Source organism: Aotus nancymaae, unplaced genomic scaffold, assembly GCF_030222135.1.
Source record: "Aotus nancymaae isolate 86718 unplaced genomic scaffold, 86718_ANA_hifiasm-v0.15.2.pri h1tg000029l, whole genome shotgun sequence".
NCBI lineage: Eukaryota > Metazoa > Chordata > Mammalia > Primates > Aotidae > Aotus > Aotus nancymaae.
In genome coordinates, this window is record NW_026988442.1 from 2,588,495 (window position 1) to 2,611,523 (window position 23,029).

General features: G+C 38.4%; 1 protein-coding gene across 4 annotated transcripts in view; it reads right to left on the minus strand.

Moving 5' to 3' along the window:
• Positions 1 to 469: 469 nt before the first annotated feature.
• PLCB4 (phospholipase C beta 4) overlaps positions 470 to 23,029 on the minus strand; it is a 159,098-nt gene continuing 136,538 nt past the window's right edge. Inside the window, exons 30-37 of one of the 4 annotated variants that reach the window (XM_012455424.3) lie at positions 22,001 to 22,116; positions 17,961 to 18,036; positions 15,643 to 15,818; positions 12,947 to 13,048; positions 7,808 to 7,865; positions 7,288 to 7,374; positions 4,185 to 4,221; positions 470 to 2,044 (exon numbers count right to left, since the gene is read on the minus strand). In XM_012455424.3, coding sequence (XP_012310847.2) covers positions 1,956 to 2,044; positions 4,185 to 4,221; positions 7,288 to 7,374; positions 7,808 to 7,865; positions 12,947 to 13,048; positions 15,643 to 15,818; positions 17,961 to 18,036; positions 22,001 to 22,116 — 741 coding nt within the window. In that variant the 3' untranslated portion in view covers positions 470 to 1,955. The remainder of the gene's footprint in view (positions 2,045 to 4,184; positions 4,222 to 7,287; positions 7,375 to 7,807; positions 7,866 to 12,946; positions 13,049 to 15,642; positions 15,819 to 17,960; positions 18,037 to 22,000; positions 22,117 to 23,029) is intronic. The other 3 variants (XM_012455425.3, XM_012455426.3, XM_012455427.2) reach the window with 3 other exon arrangements.

Sequence of the window (23,029 nt, forward strand, 5' to 3'; positions counted from 1 at the left end):
AAATGCCAGAGAAAAAATAAGAAAAATGGAAAAACTAGTAGTAGCTCTCCAAAGCAGAAGCAAGAGGAGGCAAGTGATGAATTCGGCCAAGTGTTACAGAATGGTGAGCATAGCTGAGCTCTCGGATGTGATTTGAGTTGATGATGAGAAGCCATTCAGAATTTTTAAAAACTGGCAATCCAAATGTGGTGATATTTTATTAACCATAATTTTTCATGAGATATTAGTGCCAAAAGATATGTAGTCTAACTCCACTGTTTTACAGATACGAAAACTAAAAACCAGAGAAATTTTAGAGAATCCAGTTCAAATCATAAATAGGAGAAAAACAAGTATATTACATCTGAAGTCAACGAGATTCTACATGTTTTTCATCATTTGAGTGAAAAACATGTTGGGGTATTAATAAGCACCCTTTGAAAATAATGATGGGATCATGTATATGAAAAGGGCAAAACATTTGCTAGAATGCCTCTTGGGAGCAAATACTCTGACAAGTGTTATGTGTGTTTTAATATTTTATTAGAGAAGTTGTTAATTTCAGTATCGATGGTATCATCATTTTCTCCACTTTGTTCAGAGGAACACACAGAATCAATTTGTACAAGCATATACAGCAATTCATTTGGTGCTGTGCCCTAAAATCAGTAATCTGATTAGTTCTAGACTACCGGGTTTCCATGCGCTCCTCTTGGCTTTGGTGGCATGGCTCAATTCCCAGCGGAATACTTTTTCATGCACTGCCTGCAACTCAACTACAGCAGGCTTAAAGACCATGCAGATTAACACTGTAGCAAATTGTTTTGATATTTAACAGACATAAAAAGGTCATTTCCTGATATGAAATTCTGAAAATCTGCATAAATATTTTTGTGTAAAATTAAATTAGTTATGTTTTTTCAAACTAGAACTTGAAGTATCAAGAATGCCCACATAATTCATATACACATATATATAGACTTTTTCATTATGCTAAGGTCTTGATAGTCAAATTATATTCTGTGCCATACATTTATTTAACCAGTATTTATTTGGCATTAGGTTAACTGTGTCTGTATGGATTAGACATTATTGGTGCTTGTGTATCATGCAAACATAGTTCTAGTATTCCTGTTTACTAATCTTGTCATGTGGCAATACTTAGATGATTTTGCTCTCTAACGGTGTGAATTAAAGAGTATAAATACTTTATACATGGTCACATTTACAAACGTTTGCCAATAACCACTTCACAATCTTTGTGGTGTGAATTGTAATACCTGGAATTTGCAGAAGCAATTCCTACAAAGCAATGTCAGATGTAAACTTTCTTAAATGTGCCTAACACAGTTCTTCTTTGAGTAATGATGAGCTTTGGCACACGTACACTGCTCTATTTTTCTGTTGTTCTAACAACTTCCATAACTTTTACAGGAAAATAGCCTCTTATGGCATGATAGAGACATGGCACTTACTGATGAGGTAACTTAGATGTAGAAAAATTTTGCAAAATTATTTGTCTAGCAGACCACCACTTCTGCTAATAAATTTGTAGACAGAGTTTTCTTTTCCTAGTGCATGCACTTGCTATGAAATTGCTAATGCACTGATTTTTGTTATTCTTTTTTGTTGCAGGTCAAACATGTCCTAAGGCATCACAAAGCAGAGTTGTTAACACCAAGCTCTTTTACTTGTGATGGTATTTTACAGCACACATGTTTAAGTTGTATTATCAATGGTTAAACTCTGCCTTACTGGAACAGTAAATTTTTGTGGATTTGTAGCTACTTTTGTTTGGCCAAGGAAATGCAATACTCAAGCTGTTAAAGAGAAGTCAGTCAGACATCCCAAGTCTCTGTGGTTTCAGATATCATCTTGTTTACACATAAAGGAAACAAAACAAAACAGCTTTCATCCATGGAGTTTGTGTTCAGAAGTTTGTGAGTGAATCTTTTGATGCTTTTGGGTTTGCTGCTTCAGTTTGCATTTTGGAGTTTCATACTACTGTTGCTGGTCTGCGGTCCATCTCGGCTTCCAATTTCACCATCTGCTGCATCTCCTTCGCCTATAACATCAGAAACATGGTCTTACATGTGTTGAAATCCTTATCTGAAGGCACTTAACAACCCTGGCCTCTCTTCTCCCATAAATATGATCTTGTCACCACATTCTTGCTACTCAAAGTATGGTCCATGCACAAGCAGCACCAGGATTGCCTGGGACCTTCTTAGAAACATAGAATCTTGGAGTCTACCCAGACCTACTGAATCAGTTAAAATCTTCATTTTAACAAGATCTCCAGGAAATTTTTATGCACATTAAATTTTGAGAAGGACTGGTTTACCCAGTGCCAGGAGAACCACTTGAAAAGAGGCTGAACCACTTTATTTTTAGACTATGCCCCATCAATTAAATCTATAAAATTATAATTTTATCACATTTACAATAAGTATTGCTTATGTACAACTTATTTCCTAAATAGCCTGAAATTTAGTTAAAAGTAATTCTCTAAGAAACTAATTGATAGAGAAGTTCAGGTGAGAGCATATTACACTGGATTGGCTGGAGTCTTCCGTAAGTGGAATGTTACAGGAACATGCAGGCTTTCAGGAATCCTATTGTGCAAACTCTATCTCTGTGGGCTCTTACTTCTCTAGGGTAACTTTTTGGACTACCAGGAAGTAAGCAATGGTGAATTCAATCTCATGAGTCCAGACTGTCACTAAGACAACCAGCTAATGTGAGAAGAGGAAAGCGGGTCTGATGGCGGCAGCATCTGGTGAGAAATATTTGCTTGGCAACACAGGAAAAAATAAAATAATAGATTTCAACTTTTATTATCCAACTGGTAGCCTGGATGCTTTGCCCAACCCAATGCCTGTATCTTCTGAGGAATGAGGATTGCCCATTTCCTTTTTTTACTGACATGCTGCTTTGAAATAAAGGACATTTGAAAATAGAAACAAGGACCTATGAAGATATAAATCAGAGGAAGATTCTGAAGCACTCTGATGTTACTATTCATGTCTGCTTAGATATTCCAACTAAATGGAAAAATCACTGGGAGGGGGTCTGGTCAACTCTAGATCACAGGAGAAGCATCTTCCAAGTGAATTCTTATGACAAAATTAATTTAACCCACAGGCTATACTGTGATTTTCTTCTTCTTACTTCTCTATTTTGTTGTTAAGTTTCATTTTGGTGAGGATGGATAGAATAACACCAAAGAATTAAATCTTTCTGTGTAAATTTGGGATGGGTGGTTCCCTCTACCCAGATATTTTATGTGCCTGAAGTATAGTAATACTCTAATAGAGAAATGAAGAAATGGAGAAAAATATACAAACATGAAACTATGACACAAACAGTATTCATAAAGGATGACAGTGAAACATTATCAGCACTGGAAATTAAATACTTCCATGTTCAGTAAATAGTTAGAAACGATTCTCTGTGCTTCTCCCCCTTTAGCACCTGAAGAAAGTATTGACCATGGCATAGAAGGAAGAAAAAGAGTACATTAGAAGACTATTCCAACAGCTAAGTTCTTGTATGAGTTGGGTGATTCATTCATTCTCATTTACCTGAGGCAATTCCAGTTTATGCCTGTAGTCCTAGCTATTATGAAAAGAGTTGCCTTTCACTCTCAAAACTATCCTGGTGTGGACAATAAATTATATGGTCACTTACTTATGAGGGGTGATTAGGGTCTTTGACAGTTGGGACAGCAGAGAGCATGACAAGAGTCATTGTGTAATGTTTCTACATGCAGAGTTTCAAATAGCTCTGTCATTAAAAAACACCAACAAACTTTTAGCAGGTTAGCAGGTGCTTCAAAAATTAACTGGAGTCATATTAATATTCGTGAATGATCTGACTTTGTGACCCTGTCTTAGCTGTGGTCGATCCAAAGGACAACTGCAAATCACTGCTCTGGTTATATCTTTATTACCATGATCTGTCTCCCAGATCTGCAATAGAAAATACAGGCTCAAGTACCCTCAGAAATAATCCTTTGAAGACTTGGACATTTTGGTATGAATATGACATCAGAAATCCAAGCATGGAATAGTCAATCTTTTAAATCCAAACCCTTTAGATATATGTTACGACCCAGATGTGACTCATAAACGGAGACTGCACAGAGAATACGGACGTAGTTGAGAAGGAAAGCAATGTCTTGCTTATCAGAGTTTCAGTCCTACCTTGCGTTTGGGACACTGCATGACAGGATTTCAAAAGCTGTTTGTACAAAAATAGTAATGTCAAAATTGAGTCATACATACAAAACAAATAAAATAAATGAATATCGAAGTGAATTTGAGAAATGAATGCAAAACCATATACAGAAAAGCAAAAAGCTAAGGATAAAACATGTACACACCCCTCAGTGACAAACTTTCCCCTATTTGATCTCAACAGAAAAAAAAGAAACAAAACAAACAGCCAATGCCTGTCATCCCCGGACTGTGCCTCTCTTCTGTGGCAATAAGTGGAAAACCTGACCTTTAAGCAAAACCTTTTACCTGTCTTCATTAAATGATAGGATTGATGACAAAAATCAATTTTTGAGACTCAAGTGTGTGACAGTAATGGAGTTGTTAATGTTTGAAATGGTACATGTCAAGATGGATGAGATATACTGTGTAGCTGGGAGGTCTATGAAAAAACTCAAGTAGGAAAAACATCCCCGATCTTCAGAGTTTTAAGTGAATAATTGGCTGACCAAGTAGGCAAGGCCATAAAGTGGTTTACAAAAAACTTAGGAGGTGAGGATCCAGAATCAGGACCAAAACATACTGACGCTTGGTTCGTTTCCTCCAGTGCCCTCAACGCTGGCTCAGCTAATGGACTGAATCCACTCCATGCCTTGCTTTGGAAAGGGAGATTTGGGACACTGATTAGGAGTAGGGTCACAGGAAAACAGAAAGAAACCTTTGAGGGAAATAGTATGGGAGAATGTTTAAATTTATCTCTGGCTTAGAAAAAAAGTCTTGGGATGTAACAATTATTTAGAAGATTGTTATAGAAGTTTGAATTGTCTGGAGACAGAGAACTGTTCTTGCTGATGAAATGTTTACCTGGTTATGAAGGGAGCTATGCTATATAGTTCCAGACCTTGCCTTTTTATGAGGGAAGAAATGAAGTCACTGTATCTTTTGCACGGTGCCCAAGACAGTGTTGTATTGTACAGAAAAACTGTGAATTGAGAGCTTTCTCACCTTTAAATGGCAAAAAATGTACACTAGAAAGATCTGGGATTGAATTTGCAATTGAACAGGACATATTTGTAAAGCAAAGCTTAACACGAAAATTCAAGTCCAAATTCTTTGCTTGCCAGAAGCATCAATATGATATCTTGAGTGTCTTTTCCTTGAATCTCATTAAACTTTACCAGGTCTCAAGCCTTTTCATGTTCTATACTTTCCCAAGCTTTTGTGACTCAAAGTATCAGTCGTGGGTGGTAGACATTAAAAGGCATAATTTGAATTTTTGGAACAAAAAGCCAGAACCCTCCCAATACAATCCAATCAGTACACTTACCACTAATCTAGTAATTTAATGCAAGAACTCTGGTGTGGCTGGAATTAGCCATGTATTAGGATAAAACTCAGTGATTTTTAAAAATTATGTACTTCAGCTCCGAAACTAGCAACACAAGAAAACTGTATTCTCTAGCTCTGGCATACACCACTATTGTAGTGATGAGTAATTCTGAGCACATTTACATTCTTTAGTCAAACTTGTTGCTAAGCAACACAATTAATTTCCAAGTAGTTTCTTAATTTAGTTAACTAACACATGACTGTGTCTTACCTTTAACTGTGCCCGTCTTCTAGGGAGAAGTTTTAAAAACCTTCTCCAAGGCATCCTTATCCCTACCCATTGTTGAATCCCTAAAGTGGCTTCTAAAGCTTTGGAGATGGTGGCCTTCCTTACCCTTATTCATATTCCCACCTTTCTTTCCCCCAGGAGCACTTTCTGAGAAGTGCTTTAAGAGCAAAATCACAAGCTAGGTAACTTGTACCAGAATGTGATGTGTTTATGAGTTGGTCAAATGAATTGGACCTATGAGACAATAACCATGTATTGTCCCCTCGGAGTGGACTTGCTCATGAATAGAAGCATTTAGCTGAAAAGAAAATGGGAAACATAACTAGGAAGTATGTTGATGAATAAAATTTCTGTCCACCAAAAAGTAAAGAATCTGAAACTAGAAGTCGGATTTATCTGTTACCCAATTGCCATACAAAAAAAAATTCCATAGTGTTTTTTTTTTTTTAACTTTCTCAAAGGTACTTTTTAGTATAATTCCTACTTAAGTATTCTCCAATGGGAGCCATTTACTCTGGAAAAAAACATACCTTAAACAGGACTGTTTTATAGATGGGAGAAAACAGGAAGGTACAATGTGGCACAAGTATATACTTCATCAAAACCTCTCAGTTTCTAAATTGAGTTTCCTAGGAATAATAACTTCCGCACCAACTACACCTAATGAAGAAAATTTGAGCTGAGAGAGTCTGAAATTTAAACAATAAATGAGGGTCATGTTGCCATAGGAACTAGAGGGATTTCCATCAAGTCGAAGGTCACTGTGGGAGGCTGATGGGCTGTAGCCCATTTGGAATGATGCCTACCTGTACTATGCACCAGATAAAAATACATTTATCTTGGTGCTGATATATGCCCAATGGCCTAACTAAACAGTTGGCGTTTGTATAACTCTTTATTTGTGTATATTTCTTTCTTTAGTGTCTTGTGTTGCTGGGAAAAAGTACCAAGACTATGGTATCCACTCATGCTCAGTGGTTTGTAGTGTGATGGGGGCTCATAACTTTAGATACCACTTGTAAATTCCAGGGAGATGCTTAAACTTTATTTTTAGATTGAGGTTGAAAATAGGTGGTTTCTCTCATTTGCTTTTAAACATAATATCCCTTGCCTGCAGTTTGCAAATTATAAACTCTTAATGAAAATGGAGAAACACTTTGTAAGTTCTGTTTTTCATCCTCTCACTTTTAGTGATTTCATTCTTAGAATTTCCAGAATTTATCCAAGTATTCTTTTTTTTTTTTTTTTTTATTGGCACAGCCACTTTCTGCTCCTGCTTCAAAAGCAGGTACTTTCTTTTCTTTTTGGATATAATAAAGAAAATATAGAAATGGGCAACAAATTCTTCTATCCACCTTTCCATTACAATATGCGAGCCACTGGCTTTTCCAGAAGGGTCACTGTGGGCCATGGCATGTATATCCCAAAGTTGGCTAGATGCCTACATGTTTTTATGTATTTTAGGTAAAATACCTGCTCATTCTGTTTCTCTAGGAATTCTAGATGTTCAAGCTGGACTTTTTTCAACTGATCCATCTCTTTGGACTGCTTCATTGCGAGCTGCAAAAAAAAAAAAATTCTGATAAACTTTGGGTTGCAATCTTAAAACAGGGACAAGAATGACTTGTAAGTTTATAAATTTAAGTGAAAGAGATAATAATTTTTAAAAAAGAAGAAAAATCTCAAAATTTATAGAGTTTAAACTGGTAATTCTTTCTGGGAAGTTCTTTCCTGCTAAAATCTTAGAAAATTATAATAGAGGACTTCCACATGACTAAACTTGGGCTTCATTTTCTGTATAAAACGATGCCAAATCATTACCTTAAAGATTTTAGTGACAGATTATTTTAGCTTTCAGGAGCAGAGAAGCTGGAATGTTTAATGTACAGAAAAATCAAATTAAGCAAAGTAGCTAGCGGTCTGGTGGCTAAGCATAAGTTATTGTTTACAGTTTTTTAAAGGAAGAATGCCAAAAATATAATAAAATACTTACTCTCTTTCTTTCTTCCAGAAACTTTTTAGTGTTGCTGCTGTTTAACTCCCTGACTCGCCTAAAAGTAATGGGCACAAATAATGGTTGGCATAACATTGAATAAAATTAATATTATATCAAATAAGAAAGAGCTATATTCTATCAAATTCTCTGGATAGAATTACTGCTTCATTTTTCTAATTTTTATTGCAGCATTTTCAAACATATAATGTACATAGAAGAATATTTAAAAATCTGTATATCCCTCAGATTAACCAATATTAATGTTCTGCCATGTTTATCTCATATTTTTAAAGGCAGTAAACAGTTACAGATATAATTAAAACCCCATTTGTATTCTTCCTGATTCAGTTTTCCTTTCTTCCTCTCTCACCGGAGGTAACCATCATTGTGAATTTGGTGTGGATCTTCTCACCCACATTTTAATATTTTAAACCACATATAGATGTGCCCATGTGTAATATAAGAGCTTCTCAAACTTTCCTGTGCATACCAGTCACCTGGAGAGATGATCAAAACCACAGACAGTTGTGCCCTCCCCCTGGAGGCTTTGATTCAGTGGGCCTGGGCTGGGAGGTCTGCATTTCTAATAAGCTCTCAGGTGATGCTGATGTTGCTGGTGTTGTCTGTTTCCTAAATGTATCCAAAGAGTAACACAGTCTGGGTTTCTTCCCATAGCTTGCCACTTAGTCTTAGGTTTTAGAGAAATATCTGTGTTCCAAACCACGTCATTATTTTCATTTTCCATATGGATTTTTCCATTTGTGAACAGACTACACTATTTCCTCATTGCCATTAAGAAAAAGTAGGTTATTTTCAAACAGCGCTACAACGATGGGGTGCGTGGGCCCTGTAATACCTGACACAATAAGTGTCTGTTGGATGAATAGATGAGTGGATAAAGTGTGGTGCATATCACCTTGTGCACATAGGCAAAGGCTGCTTGAGTATATACTTAGACTTGCCAATTGGCAGGGTATGAACAGGCTTCTCCTTCCTCCAATCCAGTTGTCCCAACTGTATTTCCAACTGCAGTGTCTAGGTGTTACTCTTTCCCCGTATCTTTGCCCACTCTTAGTACTATGACTTTTTTGTCATTTGAATGCTCCTGTGGAATGGCATTGTTCCATTGTTTTAACTTGCATTTCCTTGACTACTGGCAAGGTAAGAGTGTTTTTCATGAGTAAAAAGACCTGTAACTTCTGGAACTTCAGTAATAATTGACAGTCTGTTCAGGTTTTCTCCATTTTCAGTCAATTTTAGATATTTGTATTTTTCAAAGCAATTCTCCACTCAAGTTTTCAAATTTATTGGTAGTTTTCTTTTATACTTAGTTTTTCAGTGTTTTTTTTATACTTAGTTTTTATACTTAGTTTTTTATACTTGTTTTATATTTAGTTTTTCAGTTTTTTATAGACTTAGTTTTTCAGTGTTTTTCTCTGTTGTTATTTCCCCTTTTCATTCCTAACATCACTAATTCATGCTTTCTCTTTCTTCTTTAGTCTTGATGGAAGCTAACTGATTTATTATTCTTTTCAAATAAGCTTTTGTTTTTCTGAATATTCTCTACTGCATTTCGTTTTCTATTTCATATATTTTGCTTTTTAAATTTGTTATTTCTTTCCATTAGAGATCTTTGGGTTCATTCTGTTTTTCTAACTTCATATTCTCTTTGAGTGTTTAGTTCATTAATTTTTACATCTTTAAAAAAAAAATACATGCATCTAGGCTATACTTTTCACTCCAAATATCACGTTAGCTACCCTCTACCCTCTACACATTGATAGTGTTTATTGTCATTCAGTTATAATATTGTGCAATTTCTGTTACAATGTCTTCTTTGATCCAAAAATGGAAGTAGTATTTTCAGTTTCTATATATCTTTCTTAGTGCCATGACAAATTTTTAAATTCTAGTTCTCCTTAGTTTGATAAAGTGGATACAAACATACACACAGTGTGGGTTTAGAAGATAACTATCATTTGGTATACATAATCATTTTTTAAAAAGCCAATTTGTAGATATTTTGGAACCACCTACCACCTGATGCAAACTTACAAAAGAGAGCAGAGTGGGATGACAATACTTAACCAAAAATGTACAGTACGTGGGTAACGGACACCCTGAATGCCCTGACTTGATCACTGGGCATTGTATACATATAACAATTTTTCTCATGTACCCCCATACAGTTGCACAAATAAAAATACAAAGGTAGAATAAATAAGTACATTTTTCAAAATAAGATAAATTTTAAGAACCTTGCTAATTAAGTTAGCAGTAACTCCAAATTGAAGATAATTTGACCTCAACCAAGCTAAAGTCCACTTTGTAATGTATTTGAAAAAGATGGTGAAAAGCTATTAATTGGCACATTTGTCATGGTTAATTCTATATTTTACTTTGGACAGTCTATAACAGTTCAAATTAATGAGGTTTTATCATGGCTGAAATATTTGATGTTTTCAAGCTGAAGAAGGTATCATTTCCATGTATTTTGTTTAAGCAACCTTAAATAAAGTTGATTATCTGAGAATAACATCCAGAGAATGACACTTTTTTTTTTTTTTTTTTTGAGACAGAGTTTGGCTCTTGTTGCCCAGGCTGGAGTGCAATGGTGCAATCTTGGTTCACTGCAACCTCTATCCCCCAGGTTCAAGCGATTCTCCTGCCTCAGGCTCCCAAGGAGCTGGGATTACAGGCATGTGCCACCATGCTTGGCTAATTTTGTATTTTTAGTAGAGATGGGGTTTCACCATGTTGGTCAAGCTGGTCTCGAACTCCTGATCTCAGGTAGTGCCTGCCTTGGCCTCCCAAAGTGCTGGGATTACAGGTGTGAGCCACCGTGCCTGGCTGAGAATGACACTTTTAAAAAATAAATGAGAACTAGGGAGATATAATATGCTGGTGCAAATAAGCATTGATTAAAATGATAATCATCTCCCTAGAACCTTCTTATTGTGAGACAGAAATAATACTCCATGTTGACTGGGAAATGTCATGGACAATGTCTTGAAAGGGAAATTCCTCTCCAGGTCAAAATTACCATGGAATTCCATATCGTATTAGTAGATCGGTATTTCAAAACAGCATTTAATCCAACAAAATTTCAGCACAAAATATGTGCTGGGTGGTGCGATGCTTTATATTTTATCATGCTTTGACTTTAACATTAATTATTGTTCAATAATTGAAATGTGTTCTAAAAACTAACAACATCAAGGCAAAGTTAATAGTCCTGCTATGTTCAAAGCAAGGAAAAAACATCAGGTATCCAGTAAGCACCCCAAAAAAGGTCAGGTAGCAGAGGAGTTGGAACATGGGTGCTCTACTTTGTAGCCACAAAGCTTCTAACATCTCAGCCTGTGTTTAACAGATGGATGAGTGACCCAAGGCCCTAAACTTCATGTTCAGGTTTCAACCCCAACTGTGAATCTTCACTTTGCTCAGTGTTTGGTGGTGGGGCATAAAACAGTTTTTCTTTTTCTTCTTTTTTTTTTTAAAAAGATGGAGTCTTGCTCTGTCACCCAGGCTGGATGGCAGCGGTGCAATCTCGGCCCACTGCAACCTCTGCCTCCCAGGTTCAAGTGATTCTCCTGCCTCAGCCCTCTTGAGTAGCTGGGATTACAGGCATGCGCCACCATGCCCAGCTAATGTTTTGTATTTTTAGTAGAGATAGGGTTTTACCATGTTGGTCAAGGTGGTCCCAAACTCCTGACCTCTGGTGATCCCCCCACCTCAGCCTCCCAAAGTGCTGTGTGAGCCACTGTGCCTGGCCCATAAACAGTTTTTCTCTGAGACATGGACTTTGGCCAGAAGACTACCTTCTAGCTACGTATTATTCCCGCAAAAGAAGGAACCTCTCTATCCCTAACTGCTGGTGGCCTAACCCAGTCTCTTGGTTAAGGAGCTGACAGCATATTTTTTCTCAGAGGTTTCTGGAGGTGGATGATGGGCAGCACAGGTGATTGCTGGGAATTAAGTGCCTATCCCTTGGCTAACATGACTATTGACAGCTCCTCAGATCCCCTTTACCAGCTGTGTCTACAGAGCTTGCACCTGGCACCTTCTCTGGAGTCACACAAACCTTCCCCCCAATCTCAGACAGCCAATAACTGCCTAATACAGATACACAAAAGCCAGGTACTCTTGCTTCAAAGAGGGACAAACTTGTGGTGCAATTTTTAACTTGAGGCTATAGGGACTCTAGGTGAAACCACATCCTTGCTTAGGGCCTGCCCTGGGCCTTTCTGCTTCCTCACTCCCTTTCTTTCTCTGAAGGTCCGTTACTTGGTGAATCACAAGCACCTAAATTCCTACCTTGATCTGCTTCCAAAAACCTCACCTAACATAGGGACCAACGAGACAAATGGGGTGGGGACTTTAAAGATGATCCCAAGTGAAGGACTACTGAAGAAGAACGCCCTCCTGACTGCTGCAGCTATTCAGAACTGGCCCATCCAGAGCAGACTAACACCTGAGCAAGGGAGAGGCTTGCAGAATGACCCAATGGAACCTGGGAAGGATGCTTCAGAATTATATTGATTATAGGCCGGGTGCAGTGGCTCAAGCCTGTAATCCCAGCACTTTGGGAGGCCGGGGTGGGTGGATCACTTGAAGTCAAGAGTTCAAGACCAGCCTGGCCAACATAGTGAAAGCCCATCTCTACTAAAAATAGAAAAATTAGCCAGGTGCAGTAAGTAGTGTGTGACTGTAATTCCAGCTACTCAGGAGGCTGAGGCAGGAGAATCACTCAAACCTGTGAGTCGGAGGTTGCAGTGAGCAGAGATTGTGCCACTGCACTCCAGCCTGAGTGACAGAGTGAGACTCCGTCTCAAAAATAATAAGCAAAAAAAAAAAAAAAATTATGTTAATTATGTCATATTTTATACAACTTTGTTTGTAAAGAAGCACATATATATTGAATGTAAACTAATTTTACTGGTGGTAGTATGCAACCAGAAAATGTAGACAATTGTGATAACAAATCTTCATTGTAGTTACAATAGCAAGATTCCCAGTTAAAAGCCACAAGTGTTTTTATGTCTTAGATGGCTGCGTGTATACACACATAAACACAGTCGAGACAGTGTCCTCAAGTCAACGCCACATTCCTGCAGTGAGCACTCTCAGACTTACCTTTCCCGTTCTGCTTTATTCTTGATGGATTTATCTTGGCTGATGGCTTTGCTATTTTCCATAGAAATCTTAGCCTGGTGTGCTCGCATTTCCTTGCTTTCCCTATGCATTAAACACAAGAAAACAAACAGGGAGCGGGGATGGAGAGTTAGAGCTTAAGGGGCAGAGAGATTCACCTGAGAAAGATGAAAAAGTTCTGGAGGTGGGTGGCAGTGACGGGTACACAACAATGTGAATGTACTTAATGCCATGCGCTTAATGGTTACAATATTAAAGTTCACGTTTTATATATACATATAGACACAGTTTAAAAATGAAAAGAAAAAAAACACAAATACTTCTGTGCATAGCAATAGGACTAGGCTCACTCCTCTCACTCTTTGTTTTTTCTATTATTGAGCTCATCAAGTTCTGTAGTTTGGAAAAGGAGGGAAGGGAGTTCAGGCCATGTGGATGCTGATCCCTGAGGGGCAGTGGCCACCTAGTGGTGAAGTGACAGTGATGGGCTGTGATGAGGAGACAGTATTTTTGTCCATAAATATAGAGAGCTCAGCTTTGCCTCATATTATCTGGGACCAGATGGGCTGGAAGAGAGAGAGAAAAAAAAAATATTCTAACCCTCACATACGGCCTTCCTGTTTCTATCATCCATGGGAATGAAAGGGACTAAATGGTTTCAAGTAAGCACAGAGAGTAGCAAAAAAAGTAGGTCTGCAGGTGACCGACCACCGTGTGTGTGAATGCATGTGCATGCATGATACGCATATGTTTATTTATGTGGACATTAAAGGAATAAAACTTAAAATGCTAAAAGAATGTGATTACAAAGAATTTTTTCTATAACCTATGGAGACCTGCTTAAAGCACTGCCTGGAAACCAGCATCCAAGCAGTCGGGTTGCCTAGGCACTGTAACAGCAAGCTCTGCATCCAGCGGGATGGGCAACGCGGAAGTGGAGAGTTGCTCACTCAGCTACCCTAGAGCCACTTCAGCAGGAACATGTATAGACACTCTGGACCCAAGAAGGTCAATCTCAGATTTTTCCATAACTTGTTAGGAAATTGACCTTCCTGTATTCATTCATTCAACAAACACCAATGCCCAAATGTTGCTGACAAGTGTCAAGAAAGCAAACGTTTTTAACCAAGAATAGTTGTGATGATGATGAAGAAATACAACCACCAGCGGCTTGAAAAAGCTTAAATACTGCTGTCACTTTGAAAAGTGCTTCTGCCATGGCTTTAATGTTTAAGGTATACTGGTAACTAGGTTACGGTCTCTTCAAATGACTTCCTAAGCAATGTAAGAGTTAGTATACTTTGTCTTTTCCTTTCGGATAATGCCTACTGTTGTGAGCTAATATTTTTCTTTATTCAACAACATAAAAGAAGATTAGACAAGTGCTGTGCTGTATTCCGTGAAGTATCTTTGAACAAGGGGAGGCACCTAAAATCTGTCATTGTAGCAATCATCAAAGGCAGAATGATGAACACATCTTTCTGCATAGTAAATCAAGAGCATTTCTAAGGAACAAAGAAAAGACAACTTCTAATCCTATAGGACTAAATAGAATGCTTTAAAATACATGGAGGTACAGCACATTATCCCACAGAAAATGGAGCATGGTAGGCCTCATTAGTTGCTTCAAATGAGAACTGGAAACCACAGCACAAACACTTTGTTCTTGTGGCAAAATATCTGTCACTTCAAAGTCAAGCTGGGAATTTGGGCATACCGCCAGATAATTTATGCAATTGGCCTTAAAAACATTTTTGTTTGATTTATTTGTATAATGCTTCTATTTTCTGCTCCTGTTGTGTCTCCGTAGACCCTATCTGTGGCATACGGTAGGCACTAAGTAAGAACCAACCAAGCTGCAACCGAGCTATGATAAAAAGATGTAACAGACACCAACCTTTGGCTCAGGGATAAGTCCAGCTCATGGCTTGCACTATTTCAGATGCAACATTCACTTCACTGAAGTGGACATGGGCCAAAATAAACAGATACTTCACTGTTTCTTAATCAGGCCTATCTTTCCAAAATTCACAGACGTCCTAACACTGGAACAAAGGGAAATGGAGGCTCTCTCCACATGTAGCCTTTAAGTGACCAGAACCCAGTCACTCTAGGAGCTCAACTGATTGGTCTTTATCTCGCTGTGTGTCTTTTCTTCCTAAGAGGCTCCAGATCACTTTCCAAGGGCCAGTTCCAGCACTAGCATTTTGCAAGGTCTCCATGACCACTCTGAAAAGGCAGAGCTCCTCTGAGCTGAATGCCTTTAGTGCCCCCGACATTTGAAAATATGTGTCATATGCTACTTTGTTATCTGACTTAACTTTTCATATAAGTGCAGTATCTTGCCAACACCTGTAAGCCCTCTGATGGCAGGGTCATTTCTTTTTTCTTTTCTTTATTTTTTTAAATAGAGACAGGATCTTGCTATGTCTTGAACTCCTGGGCTCTAGTAATCCTCCTGCCTTGGCCTCCCAAAGCACTGGAATTACAGGTGTGAGCCACTACACCTGGCCCCTGGGGGCCATTTCGTATAGTCAGCCATATGATGAGATATACAAAAGAGCTACATGTTATATGTCAAACTGATTTCACTTATTACCTTGGCTCTCTTATAACCACAAAATCAGCTTTTGTTTTTAAAGATTAGATGTTTACTGTGGAGATGGCAACTCCCCCACCTGTCATGGGACAGTTTCAGCTGCTGGGTCTGCTGCTCGTGGGCGTTGATGAGTAGCTTCTTCAGCAGCTCGCACTGCTGGCTGAGGTGCAGGTCTCGGATTTCTTGCTCCTCAGCACTGTGAGTATTGATCATTTCTGACCATTCCTTTGTGTGCTGTGCTACAATCTCTTTGACCTGTTTGGGAAAAGGGGGATGGTGCCATTGTCATCCTCATAGGTCAGGTATGAACCCAAAAGCACAACATTATTCAGGTATTTAGATTCCTCCCACCAATTTACTTGGTGAAACATGAGACACCTATAACCACCAAAAAATATGTGCTAATCAATGGGAAGCAGGAAGTTATTGTTTACTGAAATAAATCAACTGCTTTGGCTCTGAATAGCTAACTGTGAATTGTCACCCCTTATTTCACTGCTTCACTTAGCCACACTCTGTTTTTTGTTTTTGTTTTGTTTTGTTTTGTTTTGACAGAGTCTGCCTCTGTTGCCCAGGCTGGAGTGCAGTGGCTTGATCTTGGTTCACTGCAACCTCCACCTCCCAGGTTCAAGAGCTTCTTCTGCCTCAGCTTCCCAAGTAGCTGGGATTACACATGTGCACCACCACGCTCAGCTAATTTTTGTATTTTTAGTAGCGACAGGCTTTCACCATGTTGGCCAGGCTCTCGAACTCCCGACCTCAGGTGATCTTCCCACCTTGGCCTCCCAAAGTGCTGGGATTACAGGCATGAGCCACTGCGCCAGCCAACACTCTGGTTTGTGTGGTCCTTGGGCTCCTTTACCAATTCCATCAGGATTCTCTTTATCACCTCATGTTTTTCCAGCTTCACTTCCATAAGAGCACATGTCTGAGTAGAGAGCTGTGTGTTCTTTTATTTCTGAATCATGACTTACTGTGTCAACCCTGGTAGATACTAGGGTAGAAAGTCCTCCCTGCCCAGTATCCATGCTCTTTGCAGTGGTATTTTGCAGTAGGGTTTTGCAGCGGGGTTTCACAGAGCTCTTGTCAAGAGCTGGAGTCTGTTTCTCCAGCTCTTTGAATCTGGGTGACCTGTGACTCGCTTTAGCCAATGAGATAGTAGAAAATGTGATGCAAGCAGAGGCTGGAACGTACTTGCCCTTCTGCTATGCTTGCAGCCCTGAGGCTACCCTGTGACTGAGCCTGTGCTATCCTGCTAGAGGTTGAGAGGTCATGTAGGAAAACAACCAACAGCTAGCCAACTACCAGATACACAAGTGAGGACATACGCCCCCTGCTGACTGTAGATACAAAGTGAGTCCAGCCAAAATCAGTAGAACTATCCAGTAGAGTATGGCTCAAATTTCTGACCCACTAAATTGTGACCGAATAAACTGTAGTCATTGCTTTAATATACTATACTTTGGCACAGTTCATTATACAGCAAAAGCAAACTAATATTGTTGCTAAGGCTTCTCTTATTTATGCGAGGCGTCTAAGAATCGTGTCAGTTTGCACAACCACTAATTCTCAAACATTCCAGTTAAGAAGAGAGGGAGAATGGGGAATAACTCTTAAAGACACATGGCTTACTACCTCTATAGAGTTCATGCTCTATAAAATATATAGCTACCAAGGAGAACATCTTGAACAGCTTGGCTACTCCATGCACATAGCAGGGCTATTGGGCCAGGTGACACAGCTGCATATAGATAGATGGAGGCTGGCTAGTTCGACCGCAGCTATTGTTTGGAGCTTTCTTTAACAGTTTTTTTTTTCCCCTTTTCTCTTAAAAATTAGTATTGCTGGAAGAATTGTTTGTGTTCTTAACTGGGACTTAACACTTAGTTCTCCAAATGCCCACAAATTTGATTAAAGTCTCTCGAGCTCCTATTTCCCCCGGTCTTCTTTTTTAGAATATCGGCTCTTAATTTTTTCTCATCCCAAATTTCCACAGTAAAGTTAGGACAGAGTAAGTATCAACGCCCAGTCTGGATAGTTTTCTGTCCTATGTTTAATGTTACTTCAATGGGGAAGAATATTCTACATTTTATGTAATGTTTCCTTTTAGTATCTTCATTTATTGTTTTACTTGATGCCTCTGAGGCAGGCAACATAAATACTGTTAGCACAATTCAACAGACAAGACAAAAGAAGATATTCCATGAAGCGGCTCTTCTCAAAGCCAGTGAGTCTGAGACAAACGTGAACCCTTGGCTCCACTGACATCCAGATCAGCTGCAGGCTACTAGTCCACCTCTGGGCTACTGTTATTTCTGATTTATACCAGGTACTCCTTCTAAAAAATTACAAAGTATCTTCTGCAAGTCACTGCTGTAAAAATGGGCATTTTCTTACCTTAGATTTGTGATCTGATGTCAGTGTCTGTATTTTAATTTCTGTTTCTTTTTTCATCTCGAGACAATTACTTCCCCTGAAAATGGAAAGTTGCAAATGCATGCCAGAAATTAGATATTTTCCCATTCCCATAGGTCTTTGCTACAAAGCCTTCTGATGAAGATAATATATTCACCAAATATGAGATGCCATAGCTCATTGGGCAACACGGGTCTTTCTAGCAACAGAGTCACACCTTACAAGATATTATCTGTTTCATGATTACTCAATTCAACCATTACACAAAGAGGCACTTCAAACCTCACAATTATTTCATTGTTAAGGGGCTGTTGTCAGTTTCCATTTTGGTTCCTGTTTTTCTTCAAGCTATTTTTCACTTATTCAATGAAATATTATTTGGGGATGAAAACTGGAAAATAGGTCCTCAGCCTTGAAGTGAATTTTTAATTCTTCCGTTTGGTTATAAAGCCAATTTTTGTCTTTTAAACATGCCAGTGAAGGAGAAAATAGCAATCCTTGGCACCATAGGGCAATTTCTGCTTCTTCTTCTATTGTGAGTAGGAAATATATGCTAGGCGATTGCCCAGCAACCATTATTGCTTATTTCAGCGATTATGCTTTCCTTTTGGAATATCCACGTCGCTGCTGAAACAAGAACAGGTCCTGAGCTTCGTCTTCAGCATGTATGCTCTAGGTTATTATAGCTCAAGTCAGAATGCTTCATTATAATATTAATTCTTAGTTCCTCTGAGAGAAGCATTACTCTAAAAATGCGAGGTCTCGCATCAAATGTAGCACTTCTCAATGGCTGGCACTGAGCAAGTTTCTTTCGTCTGTTATTCAGTGAGCTTGCAGCACAGCTGAAACATTCCCCTATCTTAATTCTAGACCGGTCTTTAACAGTAAATGCAATGAGAGGTTTTATTCAACAGTCTCATCTGTGGGCATAAGGGCATGCACTTGTAATATTTATTAAAAGTCAAGATTTTATCTTCCCCCTTCTAGTGCATCAACCTTCTTTATATTTGGGCTATGCAAAACAATTTTTGTAATTTTGTATTTTCCCAGCTTTAGCTTGTCCTTCCTTGTCCACCCATTCATCTTTTCACCATCACCTTAAAGATCCCTGAGAGGAAAGCATATGAGAGATAATCATTAGCCAAAGCTGGAAAGCACTTGAATAAAGCTTCCCTTTCCCAGGTCAATTGATCCTTTCAGCTGAGTAGGTAAGTAAGGGGAAACCTTTCATTTGTCTTAAAAATAGATACTGCATGAGAAAGCTCCAAGGACTGTTACCAGTTTCCCTTTTCACTAACTTTTTAGCAGTTGTAGTTAAAAGTCCAAATGGGCCAGGCGCAGTGGCTCAGGCTTGTAATCCCAGCACTTTGGGAGGATAAGGCAGGCAGACCACTTGAGGTCATGAGTTGGAGACCAGCCTGGCCAATGTGCTGAAACCCCATTTCTATAAAAATACAAAAAATTAGCCAGGCGTGGTGGTGCACGTCTGTAATCCTGGTTACTCAGGAAGCTGAGGCAGGACAATTGCTTGGACCTAGGAGGCAGAGATTGCATTGAGCCAAGATTGGCTACTGCACTTCAGCCTGGGTGACACAGCAGGACCAAGTCCAGGCCACCCTGATACCATGGTCAATCTTAATAATGAGGAACTTTCTTCAGATACGGCTTTCCAGAAGAAAGTATCTGATGTCTGATTTTGAAGTAACTTTTAATGTACTGCTAAGATTCTACTGTTTAGAGTACTTGGAAAATGCTCTGTATAAAGAGCCCAGTGGGCGTGCTGAGTTTGACAGCACAGGCTCAGGAAGAAATCTGCAGATTAGACTTTTCCAGTCTCATCTGCATTAAGGATAAAATAGGGCTTTATTTGTTGAGAGACCTCCAAGAACACTCAATAGCCTGTTTTGAGGGATTAAGTGTCACACCAGGAATACTTCTACTAACTACCAAGTTTATAGTAAATTACATCTTGATCCCACATTTTGAGAGTAAAAACAATCATGAGGTAAAGATACATTTTATTCATTTTTTTACATTTCGAAATGTAGCACTCATGATTGATTGAATCAGAAAATTGTAATATTATTTTTAGCAAAGAAACGTACTTTATTGTGCTCGGGTCTGAAATCTCTTTAATAAAGCTTTTTGCTTTGGTTAAGACAAAGCTGTGTTTCTAAATACAGCCATCCACAAAAATGCATGAAACATTTTTTGAAAAGGTATCTTGTGAATACCAATAACCTTATTCTTGGAGAGTACTATAAAGTTGTCGACAATTTGTTCCTTGGTATTAGAGTCTACGTCTATCATCAGTTTCAATATTATAGCCTGAAATGTCATTAAATATGAGAAATTAATTTATAAAAAAGAAATAGGCAAAAGCTGCCGATGTGGTTAGAATCTAGAAGAATCACAGCTCGTCAAAACTTACTGTAATCACCACCAATATTGCCACATGAGCTCTGAGGTGAGCGACTTACTCCCTTAACATACAGATCAAAATGTTTTCTAAGCAACAGGCACGTTTCTGCCTCAGTGATACATAGTGAAACCTACAGGAAAAACAAAAGGCAGATGACACATAATAACAGATGCTCAATAATCAGTGCCTGGTTTGTATTTTTCTGAAAAATACAACTGTAATAAAAATGAAGGCACCTCTCAAATAGTGAGGCCTGAGACCAGAGCAGGCATATGCAGTTACCCACCATTTACTCCTCAAGCAAATGACATTGGTTTCATGTCATGAACTTAGGTCTTGGGATCTGAAATTTCAGCAATAAGAACCAATGTCCAAGAAAATTATAACAAGCATAATCTGTTCTACTTTCAAAGCTTAGTTTTCTAGGTATATCTTGAGTGACTGTAAAAAAATAAACAAACAGAAAAAAAAAACCCAAATAGTAAAAAGAAATCTCAGTCTCCTTTTCTCTCATGCCAAAGACATCAGCAGGGATTGAAGGAAAGAGATACAAACCAGAGGGAATCTACTGGAGGAGGTCAAAGGTGGGAAAATCATTTCTCAGATAAATAGAATGTATGCATGATCTCACAGAATTTTCCCCTAAAGTATTTATAAAGGGAAAAACATAACCTGACAGTGCAGAAACCTGTCAGATACCACCTTAACCAAGTGATCCAGGTTAACACCACCAATGATGGGACATATCAACATCACCCCCACTCCCCCTACCCAATATCATGCACTGAGAAGGAAGCACCATCACTTCTGTGATATGCTTGCCACAAATGCATAACCTCACTCTCATCATGAGAAAATATCAGACGAATCCCAAAGGAGAGACATTCTACAAAAAGAACTGATCAGAACTCTTCAAAAGTGAAAGTCACAAAAGACAAGAAGAGACTGAGGAATTATCATAGACTCTTCAAAAGTGAAAGTCACAAAAGACAGGGAGAGATGGAGGAATTATCACAGACATCTACTTAGATGACAACTAAATGTCATGTGTGATTTTGGAGGCTATCCCAGAATGGAAAATGAGTACTTGTAGAAAAACTGGTAAAATGTGAAAAATCACTGTAGCTTAATTAATGGTATTGTGCCACTGACAGTTTCCTGGTTTGACAACTGTACTGTGGAGATGTTAACATTCAGGGAAAGTGAGTTAAGGGCATAAGGGAACTCTGTACTATTTTTGCAATTTTTCTGTCAAGTTAAAATTAGCTCAAAATCAAAAAGGACAATCAATTCTCAGAGAAAAGAAGAATTTTTTCAATTATTTGAGGCTAATCCATATTAGAACTAATTATGATGAATTAAAAGATTTCAGAATCTCTGCTGAGAACCTTCCTGAAACGAAAAGGTACATCTACTCCTTGACCTGTTATGATGTTAGAGCATTTAAAATGAATGAGTTTCTTACTTTCCAGGAATAATTTTTAAAGATGAAAATCAAGTCAACACTAAGTTCTTCCTTTACCTAAACAGGCAGCAAAACTGTAGGAAAGGACAAAACATAAACATTGAAAAGTCTTCAGCAGGAAATAAACAGTATTACCCCTTCTTCTTCATTGCCTTCTCTAGGATTTTCTCGTGAGTCGACTTCTCTTTGTCATACTGTGCCACAATTTTGTCAACTTGTGTGCAGTGTAACTTCTGCATGGTACTGTGCTCCTGAAAAGAAGGATTTGTAGTTATGAACTGGACTCTCAGCATGGCTCACACTATATAGGGCTGGCCTAACTTTCACCAGTTTCCCTAGAGTCTTCATTTAGAAAGTCAAGGAGTAACCAAATCTGAGAACAGTGTAGACTCCAGCTCTCTCATTAAACACCAGTGTTTTGTCCAAGTGCATTTCCATCATGGAAGCCTCTAGCCTCAGTCTAGTGAACATGCCCAATTCAAAGGCACCCCTGCTCACCAGTGAGTAGTGCCAATCATCTCAAAGTCCTTTCTTCCACACATACACATCTCTGTAGAATTTCCACCCGTTAATCTTTATTCTTCTGAGATATGTAATTAGCTTATTGCCCCTTCCACACATTGGTCCTCAAACATGCAAGTTCAGCCACCATGTTTCTTCTCTTGTATACGCTAAATATAACTATTCATCATGTGACATGGTTTGTAAACACCTGCACATTTTGGAGCTCTTGAATACCATCATTATATAATGAGAGTCACCACTGTGTTTGTCACCATCAGCTGAATTTGAATCTATATCATTTAATATTTTCAGTGGCTTACTTATCTAGATGCAGTTTATGAGGATAAAGTGTTCAGGAGCTGTGACCTTCTGTTTTACAGATATTTAAAAATATTTTCCCATCTGCTTCACATAATCACTGAAATTGGGGCTGCAATGCTTTGGAAAGTAGGTATTTCAATATAAACATTATTTCTTCCCATACAATGAGAAAGGCATTTGACTACAGCCAATGACCTATATGAAATCAGATTTCTTTAGCTGTTCAGCCTCCCAAGCACAGATGAAATCAGTACAATCAGAAAGTTCCAACTCTAAATAATACTTGATGTTGTAGCCTAATCTTACTCTTGAGAACCAGAGAAATGGGATGCTATTCAT